Source organism: Psittacula echo, assembly GCF_963264785.1.
Source record: "Psittacula echo genome assembly, chromosome: 8".
NCBI lineage: Eukaryota > Metazoa > Chordata > Aves > Psittaciformes > Psittacidae > Psittacula > Psittacula echo.
In genome coordinates, this window is record NC_137744.1 from 10,236,008 (window position 1) to 10,250,547 (window position 14,540).

Consider the following 14,540-nt stretch of genomic DNA (forward strand, 5'->3'; position numbering starts at 1 on the left):
TGTGATCCTGCTGTGCCAGGAGCTGCCTGCAGGCTGGCAGCATGGAGAGGGGAACAGAAGCTGGATCCAAGGTCCTTCATCAATGTAAGCCTCTAGCTGGGAGCTCTGAGCAGTCACAAGGCTCTTGGGATCCCCAGGTGAAACCCCACAGGCACTGGGGATGTTGCCACGTCCTCTCCTTTTACCATGCTCCTTTGGTGCCAGCCCAGATGCTTCGAAGAGCCAGGAGAGGTGCCAGCCCCGTTCCCCCCTGCAGCCGCTATTACACGTATCCCGTCAGGTTGTAGGAGCTGAGCTCGCTCTTGGTCTTCTGTGTGTGGCTGGCAGAGGGCTGGCAGCTCTTGCCTGCCAGCAGCCGGGACCGGTAGGTGTTTGCATAGGTGGCCGTGGTGTCCCGTGCAGGGCAGGAGGTGCAGAGGATGAAGCCACCGACGAGGGAGAGGAGGGAGGAGATGATGCCCAGGTAAAGCGCCTCCCCGAGCTCGAACTTCATGCTGTCGGGGATGACGGGGTTGCGGAAATCCCGCAGCACCACGTGGATGTTCCACACCAGCGGGATGAAGCAGAGCAGCCCCCCGAGCACAAAGACCGCACCGCCCGCCACCGCCACCCGGTCCTTGGCCGGCGAGCCCTGGTTGAAGACAGTGCACCTCATGCCCACGATGGTGAGGATGCAGGCGAGGGAGGACACGGCGCAGGAGCTCACCATCAGGGCTTGTGCCGCCTGGATGTCGGCAGGCAGGTTGAGCAGCGAGCTGTAGATGTCACACTGGGTGATGCCCGTGCTGTATGTGGCACACTCCATCCACAGCCCCTTGGTGAAGCTCACGGCTGTCACGATGCTGGCACCAATGTAGGAGCTGGTCTTCCAGCTGGGCAGCAGCGTGGCTGCCAGCGTGCCGATATAGCCCAGGAAGGCCACGGCGTAGCCCAGCAGCTGAAGTCCCATGGAGACCATGGCGGGGGCTGGCTGTCACCTCCCCAGGCTCGCAGCTCCTCACTCTGTGTGTGCTCAGCTCCCCATGGCCCCGCTGGCTGTGCCGCAGCTCCGGGGGGGTTCTGCTTTTGTGGGTGGGAGCCGGGGGGAGGTTACCTGCAGGAGTGGAGAGCGATCCCTCCCCGATTAACGATTGACCCAAGCCTGTGGAGGAGGGCCAAGCGCCCTTTCATCTCCCCTATCTCCCAGCCAGACTTCAGAGGCTGGGCAGCGCTGCCTGGGAAGGATGCCAAAGCCCTCCCTTGTGCCGGGGCTGCTGGCAGGGATGGAGAGCTGGGTGCTGGTGGGGAGAAAGTGCCCACTGCCTCCCTGGGGGTGCCTCATCTCCTGTGATGTCCTGAGCTAAGGAAGCCCCACCATGGCTATCGCCCTTTCTGTGCCACTGAGGACAACAATGAGAAGGGATGCACGTGACAGTGACGCCGGTGTCCCCAGGAGAGCTCGGAGGTCCCTGGAGGACAGAATTACATCAGGGCAGAGCGTGCTGTCAGTGCCTCAGGGATGCTTCCCCCAGCCAGGCAGGAGGACCTGACAGGACACCGACCTGTCCCTCGGTGGGGTGATGACCACACTGGGGTGCAGCTCGTGCTCGCTGCCACCAGCGGGGTTCCTCTGCTGGTGCCATCTCCTGCCCGCAGCGCTGGGTGTGGAGGGGGGGCTGGCAGCGGCAGTGCAGTGGGGTGGTTTGTTTTCCTTCTGCCTGCTTTCCAAATCCCCCCTCCCACAGCCTATTGCGAAACCGGACTGAGCCCAAAACACTCTAGTGTGCCAACACCACCCTGGGAACGCTCCCGCATGCAAGTGCCATCACCACCCTGTGCCCCCCTCCTGTCCCGCTGTCCCCCCCCGGCACCTCAAATGCTTCATACCAGTGTTTCCCAACTTTGTGCCTCCTTTCCCCCGTGTTAACCGAGACCTCCCGCTCCACATCAGGGGTGTTGTGGTACTTACAGAGGTGGCTGGAGACACGGAGCAGGAGCTAGGGTGGCCGGGGATCACCCACCCAGCACCAGAGGCATTTGATCAGGGCAGGGTGAGCACCCGGAGCCCCGTCCCGCAGGATCAGGGGTTGTGAGTTGTTTAGCGACAGCTTTGCAAAATCCATCTGCAAATCTCCGCCTGGATCAGAGGCTTACTGCACCGTAGCATTAAACCCTTTCGGCATCAGGAAGGGAGTTGCAATGCCTTGTTTTTCTTGTTTGTTAATTATCAGAGCAGGCTTGTCCAAGTGGCTCAAGGCTGTGGCTTACTGTCACCTTGGTGGCTGATGGGTGACCACATGCCACAGTCCATGTGTCCTCTTTGGGCTGTGTCAGAAGGGGCAGTGAAATGCCAACAAGTTGAGCCCCCTGTGCCCACAGAGTGAGCCTGGGCTTTTGCTTCTCTCCTCCTGGCCCTGCTGGTCCTCCGCAGGGTTTGTTGTTGTAAGACCCCTGGCCCAAATGAGGAGCAAATGGGGACAGTAATGAGGCTGCGCTGGCCCCGTGTCCCCTCCCTCTCGCCGGCTGCTGCAGATGGAGAGGGTCAGGGAGGGCCCCTGGTGACAAATTGTGCAGGGAGCTGAGGGTCTGGCCGGTGTTTGGACAGGGCTGTTTGGATGCTGACAGCACAGCTACAGCACGGACCATTTGCTATTTTCTTTCCTTGTCCCATATTGAAACCCTCCCTTGAGCGCTGGGCGGGAGCAGCGGCAGGGACAGGACATGTGATGGTGCTGAGGCGGGGGAAGCAAGCCTTGCACCTTTGTATTGAGAAGCTTCTGTACCTTCTAGTATGGTTCTCAGCTCAAAAAGCCAAAGGAGATGGGAGGGAGCAGGGGAAAACATGTGCTGGCAGCGTGGAAATAGAGCCTGGGAGCTCCCTGGGGCGATCTGAGCAGGGGCCACGGGTGCCTGAGCAGGATCATTGTCCTGCCTGTGCCTGGGGTCCATCCTTGCCGTCTGCCCTCCCTCCCTGTCCTCTCTTGAGCATCCCACCACTTGCCTCCTAATTGCTCTGTGCTGCCACCACTGCAGCCTGTCACACTGTCCCCATCACCCTGTCCCAGAGCACGCCCATGACACGGTCCTCATCATACCCGTTGTGCTGTCCCCATCCCATGGCCATCACGCTGCCCAAGCCCTCCAACATCCCTTCTTCACCCTGCCTTATGCAAATGGCCACAAACAGCACTTAATTATCCTGGTTAATTGTCTCTGCCCTCCCCTGTTCCCCCCTGGGGATTTTCTCACAAACGGTGTCTAACTTTTCCCTTCTGTGTTTTGATTTCCACAGCCCCTCCGCCCCCAGCCTCCCCCCGACCCTCTGTTTACACAACTGGGACAAATTTCACACCCCGGGGATGCTGTTGCTGCACCCCCAGCCCCTCAGTCCCCTGCCCTGAAGAATCCGTGACTCACCAGCCGGCGCAGGGCTATAAAGGTGTCCTCACCAAGGGGCTGCAGTGTCAGAGGGGACACAGTTTCCTGCCACCATGGAAGCTGGTGCTTGCTGCTTGCCTCCCCACGGTCTCCGGGTGCCTGTGGCCAGTGCTCATGCAGCCCCGCGGCTGGGGCCAGGGGGAAGGTACCTGGGTACCACGGCATGGGGGGGGGGTGTGGGGAAGGGTGGAGAAGGCAGGGAGTGTGCTGGAAGTGGGATGGGAAAGGCTTCAGCTGGGGACCCTTCCAATGGGGACCCGTCTGATCCCGGTGGCCATGGGTGGGAGAAAGGGTGAAGAGCCCAGGGAGCAATGCTGGGGACTCCCAGAGATGCTGGGACTGAAGCAGGGTGAGGAGCACTGAGGCTAAGGTAGCATGAAAGCACCCGTGAGTGCCCAGCACTCCAGCCACACTCGTGGGCATGGGCTGAGCTGGGCAGGGGAGGCTGTGGGTGCATGGGGCAGTGAGAGGGGCAAGGCAGGAGAGAGCGGGACAGGGTGGGTGGTGTGGTACTGACCCTGCTCTCTGCACCTAGACCCCTCTGGAGACCGTGGCTGCCCCGAGCAGAGGAGGGAACTGGTCAGCAGAGGGAGCAGATGGACACGGTGAGTTTTACGCTCCCCCCAGTTTCCTGCTGTCAGGATTGGGGTCCTTGTTTGGCAGAAACCAGCCTCTCGCCCCAGACTCCTTCACCCTGGCACTGGTGCATGGTGGTGCTGTGCCCACCTCCCCTGGTGCATTGCCCCTCTGCCCCACAAGCCTCGCAGCCTCTCTGGGGCATGGCGAGGCACCCACAGCCCAGGGCTCAAAGGGCTGCCTGTTCCCAGGCCGGGCAGGCATTCCTCGGGGGTTAGCGGGACGCTCGGCCATGAGCACGGGGCAGGGAGATTACGCTGGCCAAAAGCCCGTCGGGGGCGGTGGTGGTGGGAATAGGCGCCAGCTTCCTTTGCGGAGGCATAAGGACCTAAACCCATGGCAGAGAAGGGGGGAGAAGCCGGCTCCAGGGCAGGCCGACCCGTCTGACAGGTCCCCATGCACCCCGCGGCAGCAGGAGCCTCAGGCCAGGTCCCACCACAACCGTGTCTCCTCAGGCTTGGCCTCGGGAGGCAGCGGCAGACGGCGGCCCCGACAAAGCGCTGGCGGTTTTCCACCACCCGGTCAGGTAAGCGCCGTGCAGCCGGTGTCCGGTGGCACCGAGGGCAGCGGGCGAGGGGGGGGGACGTCTCACCCGCCTCACCCCGGGTCTCCCCATAGGCTGCTGTGGCCCAAGTCCAAGTCCTTTGACTATCTGTATGCCGTGGGGGAGAAGCTGCTGCAGAACTTCCCAGTGCAGGCCACCCTCTGCCTCTACGAAGACTCGGGCAGCGAGGAGGATGAAGAAGAGGAGGATGAAGAAGAGGAGGCAGAGGCAGGGGCCATGCCTGCAGGCCCCCCGCCGCATGCAGACAGTGCTGTCAGGCCGGCATGAGGGCACCGCGGAGGTGCGGGCAGCAACGGGCACAGGACCCGGGGACACGGGACCTCAGCTGTGACTCCGCCCTGGCAGCGCAGCGCCGGGCAGGGGACTACAACTCCCAGCAGCCACTGCGGCACAGCCCGGCAGCCGTAGCCGTTTCTCATTGGCTACCAGCCGCTCCCGGGTTGGGGGCGGAGCGTGTGTCCCCGCCCACCGCCGCCGCTCCGCGCTCCTATTGCGGTGCGTGCTGGCTACGGGGAATCCGATTGGTCGAGGGGCGATGCCGGGGCGGGGCGGGGGCGGGGCTTTCCCATCCGCTCCCTGTCGGCGGGAGGGAGCGGCTGCGGCGGCGCCGCCATGAGGTAGGGGCGGTTTGGGGCGAGGGGAGCGGGAGCCGCGGGCAGGGTCCTGGGCCGGGTGTGAGGTGGGAGTCGGGGTCGTGGATCTGGCAATGGGCGTCTGGGGAGCGGGGGAGCTGCGGCGGTGGGGCAGGGGTGTGATGGTGGTGGGGTTCGTTCGGTTCGTCTCAGTTGGGCAAGTTCACGCGTGGGTTGGGGGAACCCCGGAGCGGGGGCACACTGGAGGCTGGTGGAAATAACTTGGAGTTGGGATTGGGTAGAGCCGGTGCTGGGATGGAGGGGCCGGGTGGGACCCGAAGGCTGCTTCGGGAGGACGAGGCTTGCTGGCAACCCGTGGGGACCCCGCGGTCCCTTGGCAAGCGGAGCCCGAGGAGCCCCTTCTCCTCTGTGCATCTTGGCACGGAAAACCCCCAGTACCGCTGGGATCCCGCCGGGCGGCTGGCAGCCGTGGTGCCGGCAGAGCCAGCAGCCTGCCCGCATGCTGGCACTGCCCACGGTGGATCCCCTGATCCGTCCCTGTGCCCCGCAGCCTGCCGAGGAGGTGCCACGTCCCGGTGTGTTCCCCCCCCCATGCCCGTTCAGGCTCTGCCGGCATCACGCACACTCCATGTTTTACCAGCACGATTCCCTCCTTTGGGATCAGTGACGGAATGGGGGGAGCCCGGGGGAGACACAAATGTGCGACTGCAGCATCCTCACTCTCATGGCTGCATCCCTCGCGCCTCCTCACGGTTGCCGTAGCAACCTCCATCGATGGGGTATTTATAGAGGAGGCGAACGCGTGTTGGGAAGCGGGGGTGGGGTAGAACCGGGACTGGGTGGGTGTCTGCTGGGTCAGCCTCCAGCTTTCGGCTGCTCTGGGCTTGCGTGGCTGTGCGGAGGCAGGAGGGATGCTGCCTGCCTTGGCTGGGGGTGCAGCTTTTCTTGCTCACTGGAGCCGGGGGTGGTGGTGAGGGATTTGCGTGTGGAAACAAAAATAAGTGTCTGGGATGCCTGCCCTGCTCGCAGGCACCGCTCATGCCTGTAGGCTTGTGTAGACCTGTCTTCTTGTGGCACTGGAATAAACCACCTCTGAGCTCTGATACTGAGTGCATTGACACGATTACTTGGGAAAAAAGTTAAAGATAAAAGTCTTCCTGATGCATTAAATGTTGCCTGATGTATGGCGTGAGTTACGGAGCTCAGGATCCTGACAATACCGTTACTTCTGCATCCTCTGTTCCCCAGATGGGGAGAATGCCTGTAACAATGAGTGATACACAGGTTTTGAGTGGAAACGGGCAAGTTTCCCATGCTGTGTGTTCTGCATGGGTTTTTTGTCTTGTAGGTTTGGGTCTCCCTGTAAAGATTGATGACAGCAAAAGCAGGTTGGGAGGTCCCTGGTCAGAGCTGTGGGGGGCATGCACAGATCCAGAGGCTTCCCAGCTGCTCTCACATGCCCCAGGACAGCTCAGAAGCAGAATTGGGTGCACAGTTCCTTGAGGAAAAGGCCTCCTGGTGCTAGATTGACCGAGAAGGTGGCTGTGGGTGAGGAGTGGTGGTGCCCGCTGTGGTGCTGTGCATAAGCCCTGCTGTGTGTCTGTGTGCAATGAAAAATGTGTTCCTAGCCCCACTGACCCCGGGAAGGGCTCTGTGCTGTCGCTGACCTCGCTCCAGTTCAGTGGATTCAAGTGCTTTTGGGATAACTCTGAATATCTGAAGTCCTGAACCTGGAGTCAGCACGTGGTTTAGTTCCTGTTGTTTCTAACTGCTCCTTCATCCACAGTAAATCACTGTAGGAGCTGGTTAGTCCTGTCCCTTCTGTCTCCTGACAGAGTTATGGCTTTGCCATAGCAAGGTGTCACACAGGGCTGGAGGAGATAAGTTTGCCCCCTGTATCTGATCAGTGGGGCATTGAGCACAGGGAGAAGATAAAGCATGAAAAGCAAGTGAGTGAATCTCCTCCTGCGAGCAAAGAGGAATATAGTCTGCTTCTGCAGGACTTTGTTTCACTCTTGTGGGGTTACCTTCAGTTTAGTTTTGCTTTTCTAGCTGGAGGGCTGTTGGTGGTGTGCAGGGAGCTCTGCCACTCCTACTGCTGCCCTTAGCTTGGTCCAGCAACCTTTAGGGGATGCATATCCTTTGCTTTCCTGCAGTGTAGTCAGTTTTATGGCAGTGGAGAAAATAGCATGGCCCTGTTTATTGCAGATTGTGGGTAGGAGTTGCAGAGGTGAGAACTGGCACGGCTGTGAAGCTGATGAAAACAGGATGGCTGCTTTACCTGTATCCATCAATCTCTTGTGGAGGGGAAGAGTACCAGACTGCTTCTGACATGCAGGTCATCTCGTGTGCTGATGAGATATGGGGACTCTCCTTCAGCCAGTTATTTTCCTACTTCTCCTGTCTGCAGCCCTCTGGGCTTCTTGGACAGGGCCCTGGGCTGGTGCAGCACAAGGACAGCAGAGACCTGCCCCAGGCTGTCGGGGAGCTGAGGGTGCCCTAAGCCCTTCCAGCAGTGCAATGAGTGGGGAGGCAGCATGAGCCCTTGGCTCTCTGAGGAGCACTGCCATGGGCCCACCAGGCAGCACCCGGCTTCCTGCATGAACCTGACCCTGGGCGATGGAGGTCTTGCGCTTCAGGGGTGACATTTAAGCTGTCAGTGACTCTCCTGTTTTCTTCCCTGCAGGTAGGCAAGAGCGCCCTGTAGCCAAGTGAGGCAGCATGGCAAGTAAGTGCTCCCCAGGCAAGCTGCAGACGTGATGGTGGTGCTGGAGGAGAGAAGGGGGATGATTGGCAGCCACCTCTCGAGGAAGGGGTGCCTGTGCTTTCTGGGGGGGTGCTATTCTCTGTGGGGAGCACATGCCATCGGCTGTTATCCATGGATGATTCCTGAGGTCCAGCCTGACTTGTGCTTCTCTTTCTGCTGTGCAAGGTGGGAGCTGAGAGGAGGTGCTGAAGGGCTGACCTCTCCAGGACTCCCTGCACGCTGCAGCATGTCTCTATGTGTGTGATGCTTGCTGTGCAAGGCTGGCCTCCCTGGGGCTCTTTGGGCTGACTGGCCCCTCTGCAGGGGCTGCTGGTCTGCGCTGACATCTTCTAGCAACAGTGCTCCTTGTGGCCCATGACTGGCATCCCACATGCTACCCATCCCCGGGGCCACGCTGCCTTGTAGCCTGTGTGGCTGGTGGCACTGGGGCTCTGCGTTCCCAGCGCGTCAGCAGGAGCTCGCTGTGTCTTGGCATCGGAAGGAGTCAGATGGGGCCAGCGGCTAAAGCTGGGCTGAGGCTGGAGGGTGCAGGGTGGAGGATAGCGTGTGGTGTGTAAGGAGCTGGGCTCAACCCTCCCTCCTCGCTCTTCTGAGCAGCCTGCGCAGAGGCTGTGTGCAGCGGTGTGATGGGAGCTCAAGGAGGACAGCAGTTGTGAACAGAGACATGGAGAGATCCGGCTGGGATCTCGGGATGTGCTTGGGATGTCGCCAGAGCCAGCTATGAAGGTGGAGCCAGCAGCCAACGCTGGGCAGGAGGAGGACCCCAGGGATGATAGGTATGCTGTCCTTTGTTATCTGTGCTGTGCTAGGTGGGGAAGGGAGCAGAGATCATCAGGCAGTAGGTTTGAAAAGGCAGTTTTAATGTTCTGCTAATGAGAAGGGCGCTCAGCTGGGTTCCTGCCTTCCTCCACTGCTGCCTTTTCTCCCGCTCAGAGCTCAGGTGCTGGCTCACAAGCACTTACCTGTGGGAGGTGTCACCCTTGTGGTGAGGGGGATGTGGTGGTCAGTGTGTTCCTCATGCACTTCCCAGCAGTGTGCAGCCCTGCTGTACCCCTGCAGACACAGCCAGAGGTCGTTGTGCAGAGGGGGGGTCCTCACTGTGGGTTGTGGTGTGGCCAAGCCTGCCTGCCGCCAGGGGCCAGCAGCACCTCGGGAAATGCAGCAGGGATGCAGTGATGTGGTGAAGCCAGCCCTTGCTCCTGCTTCCCCTGCTTAAAGCTCTGGTCTTTCCCAAGCACCGGCTCTGGTGTGGAGAGAGTGGGAGAGGCACGAGGGTTCAGTGCTGAGGCTGCTTGGCTTTGGGAAGTCCCCTTTGCCCTGCGGTTTGGGGTCTGTACCTGCTTAGCTGTGGGCTCTCCCTGTCATTTGGGGATCCAGGCTGGAGATGAGGGTTGGCAAGGCTTTTGTTTCCCAAAGGCCATTCGTTTTCCTGCTCTGGTACCCAGGCACATGGGACCTCTTTACATTTTCTATGTAAAAGAGGGGAGGGAGCAGTGACTTAGTTTCTGCTCTTCTGCCATTTCTAGGTCCCCAAGGGAAACTGGCTGTGGGGAGAGGCACACAGCTCCATCGCAGTATGCTTTCAGCTGAGACACTGCTTGTGATACCTGCCTGCCTGTGTGTCTTGTTTCTATTTCCCACCATAGCGGCCAGTTCAGCACAACAGAGCATGGAAGGGGTCAGGTGACTGCAGGGATGGAAACCCTGACAGTGAGATCTGTGGCCAAGCTTGGTGCTCAAGGTGTGCCCAGGAGTTTGGGGGGAGGCTCAGACTCAAGTGCCAAGGAGGGGAGAGTTGGTACCGCAGCCTGATCAAGGCGAGAGGCAGAGGAGGTGAGGCCAGACTTGTCCAGCAGAGGATGGGATGTTTACAGGATGGATGTCAAACCTCATCTTGTTCTGGAAAGGCTCAAGAGGAGGCCGGCCTGCCAACGTGCTCCCTCTCCTCAACTGCGAAAGCCAAGGCGAGCTGATCCCTGCCCTCCTGCCACGTGCCTTCTGTGCCTCCTGGAAACGCTTTCTCAGTTGTCCTTGTAAAACCAAAAATAGAAGAAAGTTTGCATAATAAAGCTGGTTCCGAGGGAAGGTCTGTGACTCACATCATTCATGCTGCTCCTCATTCACACCTCAGCGGTGCAGCCCTCTGCAGGCGCGCTCACTGAACAAGCCATTAATAAATCATGGTGGGGGGGAGATGCACCTACACAGCACAAAAAGAGCACAGTGCTTCCAGGCATGGGATGGTGTAGCACGGTGGGAGTTGCTTACACCATGGTCTTGTCCCTGCCTTGAGACAGTGTGAGAGTGTTTCTTGCTGTATTGTTTTAGGAGCAGGACACATGGAAGGTAAAGTCCTGCTGGTCTCTCTGGTAAAAGGCTCCTAATGGAAGAAGTTGGTGGCATTTCACTGTTAGATCTGTTCTTCACCAAGCTCTCTCTTGAAGGAGAATGTCTGTATTATGGCCAAGCTGGTCTAATGGGAAACTCCTGCTGTCCCGTTGCCTCCTTGCCCTGCATCTGTTGATGGTGCTGCAGTGAGTTTGTTCATCTGGTTGATCCAATAGAAGGCAGCCTGAGGGTGAAGGAGGTATATGGGTTTCTGTGGATCAGCCAGCTGAACCAATTCATCTTCCTCAAGGGAAGCAGCACAGTTATGTGGCTTGGTGGGAAGAGATGGGGCCAGCCTACAGCTGAATGTGTTGGGCTGCCTGATGGAAACACTCTAATGAAATGCATGCGTGGGATGTTTGGATCCTTGAGGGATCGTGGTTTGTGTGGAGTTTCTGCCTTCTGGGCAACAACTCGTTTGCCTTTCTTGTGCTGCTACAGGTCCTGGTAGGTGCTTGTTCCCTGCACCCCATGGAGGTCTCCCTCCATGGAGAGAGGCTTTGAAAGGGCTGTGTTTCCCATAGATGGGATGTCTGGCTTCATGACTGCATGCTCTTTGGGAAGATCTGATGTGGGCAACATTGAGTCTCCCAGGCTTTGGGAGCAGAGGAAGGTTTGGTTTTGAGGTTCACTGCACAAAATGCAGTAGTGATGAGAACGTGCTGCCATGTGAGGAGAGGCTCAGGCCTCTTTCAATATCTGACTCATGACCCTTTGTACTGGGGATGTTTGCCTTTGCTGAGCCTGGGAGAAGACACAGTGGTTTCTCTGGGTCCAGAACAGAGTCCCTGAAGCCACCTAACTAAGCTTGCATGATTCCACAGCAGCTGGCAGCAGGGAAACCAGCTTCCAGCAGGCTGGCTGCCCTTCTGGGGAGCTCTGAAGCAAGAGAGGAGGCTTCGGGGTGATGCATGACTATGGAATGATGCACAATGCACTGTGTTGTGAGTCTGTCTTGTTGCTGGCCCCATGCCTTGGCAGAGGCCTGGTGCTGCATCCCAGCCATGCAGGGTCCTGCTCGCCTGGTGGGATCTCCTTTGCAGCAAAGTGAAATCCCATCAAGGGCAGGAGGTTGAAAACAAGTCTTTTTGGAGCTTTCTGTCTCTTTCCTAGCTGCCCTGTGTGGTCTGCAGGTGCCACTTCCAATGTCTCTAGTATCACATCCCAGCTGGAAGGATGCTCCTGGTGCTGCATGTCTCCAGGCAGACCCTAAGAGCTCTGCACCCCTCTGGGTGGTTTCTCCCTCAGTGGGCACTCTGCTGTGCTGACTACCTTATAGCCCTGAGGCTGTTGGTGTTTGGGATGCCTGTATCACCAGCATCCTGTGGGAAGCCAGGCGGGAAAGCCTGCCTTGGTAGAGGTCAAGTGTGGGATTGTCCTGCTCAGCGTCTCTTTGCCTTGTGTGTTGCAGTGTTCTTGGGGGCCAGGAATGCCCACTCGGTCCTGAAGCGCTTTCCCCGAGCCAACGGCTTCCTGGAGGAGATCCGGCAGGGCACCATCGAGCGGGAGTGCATTGAGGAGGTCTGCAGCTATGAGGAGGTCAAGGAAGTGTTCGAGAACAAGGAGAAGACGGTGCGTTTGTCCTGCCCTGCTCCCCAGTGGATGTGTGAGGGTTTGCACCTCAGCAAGCTGGAGGCAAAGGAAGAAAGCACGAAGGGGAACAGCCTCTCCTGTTCCCTTTGTCCTCTTCCGTCTGCAGGCAGTGTTCCCAGCATGACTTTCCCTTTCCAGACAGTGCTTTCACCTTGGTATTCCAGAACACCGTGCCCAAAGCTGTGGGTTGACCTGGCACTCCCATGACATGTGTAGGGAATTTGTGCTGTTGTCACTGCTTCTCCAGGATGGGATTTAGCCAAATTTCTCCCTGCTGGGGGGCTGTTGGCTGCTGTTGAGGGATGTGCCCATGATCTTTTGTGTTGATTCCCACAGCCCACGCATGCAGGTAGAGTGGTGGGGGACAGTCAAAAACCTGCCTCTTCTGTTAGCCTAGGGAAGGCAGTGGTTATTGCTGGTGGTAGTCAAGGGGTGCTTTTCCCACCTGCAGCACATGATGGTTACTTCTCTGTTCCTGCCACAGATGGAGTTTTGGAAGGGCTACACCAACTATGTCTACTCTGTCAAGGACCCAGGGCACAATACGGAGCGCTCAGAAGCTATGTACGTGGTGGTGCCCCTCTTGGGAGTGGCTCTTCTGATCGTCATCGCCCTCTTCATCATCTGGAGATGCCAGCTTCAAAAGGCTACCCGCCACCGCCCTTCCTATGCCCAGAGCCGTTACCTGGCCAGCCGGACGGGACGCAGCCTCCCCAGAGTCATGGTGTATCGGGAGCGGTCGCAGAGCCAAGGGGAAAACCAGTATCAGCGAGAAGCCAGCAACAGGGCAGCTGGAGATGGCAGAGCTGGGGGCACCCCTCAGCAAGACAGCACCCTCTGCCCACCAGAGCATTCGGTCTCTGTCCTCTCCAGACTGTCCAGTGCCACCCCTCCACCTTCCTATGAGGAGGTGACGGGCCACCCAGAGAGCAGCAGTGGGGAAGAGACCAGCATCTCCTACAACGACCCACCACCCAAGTATGAAGAGATCGTGGCCAGTGCCCCTGCTGCGGGCAAATAGTGGGGTCTGCCTCTCCCCTGCCTCTTCACGTACTCACGCTCACCCACCCACCCTCCCTTGGCCGGGCCTGGGGTCCCTGTTCAGGTGCCACTTGGCACTCCATGTCACCTGTACAAGCTGGTGAAATCCCAATAGCCTTACCCTCCTAACCATAAGTAGTTGCCCACAAGTGGTGAGGCTGGCCTGCGGGGATGGCTCTGGAACCAGCCACCTCCTGTGCTTCACTCCCCACTCACGTAAGTGCTGCAGCAGCCAGAGCAGAGCAGCAGCTTGTTCCTGGCTCAGCGCAGGGGTCTCCCCATAGTGCATTTGATTTCCTCACTCCCCTCCCTCAAATAGACATAACATTTTTGATTGAAACATGATTGAAACAGCCTCGCTGGGGCACTGCTCAGCCTTACCCCATGGCCTTGCTGGGCCCTGTTTTTCAGATGAGGAGCTGGGGATGCAGAAGCGAGTTTCTGTCCATCCCCATGAGCAGCCTCCGCACTCTCCCTGGAGAAAAAGTGCCTCCTTTGTGTGGATTTGCTGCCAGGTCGATTGGAAGCCCAGTCCATCCTGTGGTGCCTGTAGCGATATTTGCTGTTCAGAGATGAGGGAGGAGCAGTCAGGGGGTGCTCTCATCTCCTAGATCTTCTTGGGAATGGGGAAAGGCTTGTGATGGTTCTATATGGGAGATAAGTGGCTTCAGAGTAGCACCTTCTCTTCCTGATGCTCTCTGCTTTTCTGCAGTGGGGTACTAGGCAGTGGGAGGTCTGGCTGTGGTGGGCTGGCTGGTGGGGTCATCTCTGACCTCAAGCCAAAGCTGGTCCCATGGAGATGTGCCTCTTTCCTGGAGCATGGCCTGTCTGGTGTCTGCTCCAGAGGTGGGATACAGGCACAGGGAGCCTGTGGACAGGCCAGACCTCCCCTCTCCCTACCCCAGACCTCTCTGTCCTGCCTGGCCCTTCTCTTTGGGGCTCTTTGTTCTCCAGAGCAGGTAAAGGGCAATGCGAGACTGTATTCTCTTGGGTCCTGGTGGCTGTGGCCATGGTGTGGAGGGCCTGCTGACAGAGGCAGCTGCAGGGTTGGGAGCTGGCTGATCATGCCACAGCCCTATGATACCAATGGGTCAGGAGGAGGGCCAAACCCTGGCCAGACAGTTGTGTTAGGGCAGAGCCAGGTGCTTTGCTGTGGGATCAGTGTCCTCTTTACCTGGGCAGCTGCTTTTGGGGCCCAAGCAACAGGGCTGGCCTTTCCCAGTCATGTCTGATGGGTTAAAAAAGGGGTTGTGCCCAGCAACCCCCCAGGAATAGCCCAGAAACTGCCACCACGAGGTGTTCACCCCAGCACCAGCCTCCACCAGCACCGCAAGGCTATTGTGCATCCATCGCCTGCCTGTGCCCCGCTCGGTCCCAGCAGTGCTCTCGCAGCCAGTGCCCTCAGCCCAGCGCTGAGGCTTGCCCAGGTCCTGGGGCAGCACATGTGAGGTCTGCAGCTGCTGGCTCCGTGTCTGCCCCCTCCGAGGCCTTTCCTCTGCCTTTCAGCCTCAGCAAACCGGGGTTATGGGAAGACCTGACA

The 14,540-nt window shown here is 58.9% G+C and overlaps 2 protein-coding genes across 2 annotated transcripts; one reads left to right on the top strand and one right to left on the bottom strand.

Annotated features, from left to right (window-relative positions):
* Positions 1 to 262: 262 nt before the first annotated feature.
* CLDN2 (claudin 2) lies at positions 263 to 958 on the bottom strand (the record flags this gene model as incomplete). The annotated part of the gene is made up of 1 exon (XM_080624820.1): positions 263 to 958. The coding sequence occupies one exon, from the start codon at positions 956 to 958 to the stop codon at positions 263 to 265; it is 696 nt and encodes a 231-aa protein (XP_080480946.1).
* A 2,512-nt stretch (positions 959 to 3,470) lies between these two features.
* On the top strand, positions 3,471 to 12,980 carry PRRG3 (proline rich and Gla domain 3; the record flags this gene model as incomplete). Its single annotated transcript, XM_080624474.1, has 5 exons — positions 3,471 to 3,570; positions 3,953 to 4,022; positions 4,509 to 4,579; positions 11,778 to 11,938; positions 12,444 to 12,980. 5 exons carry the CDS (start codon positions 3,471 to 3,473, stop codon positions 12,978 to 12,980), a joined length of 939 nt encoding a protein of 312 aa, XP_080480600.1.
* Between the last annotated feature and the right edge of the window lie 1,560 nt (positions 12,981 to 14,540).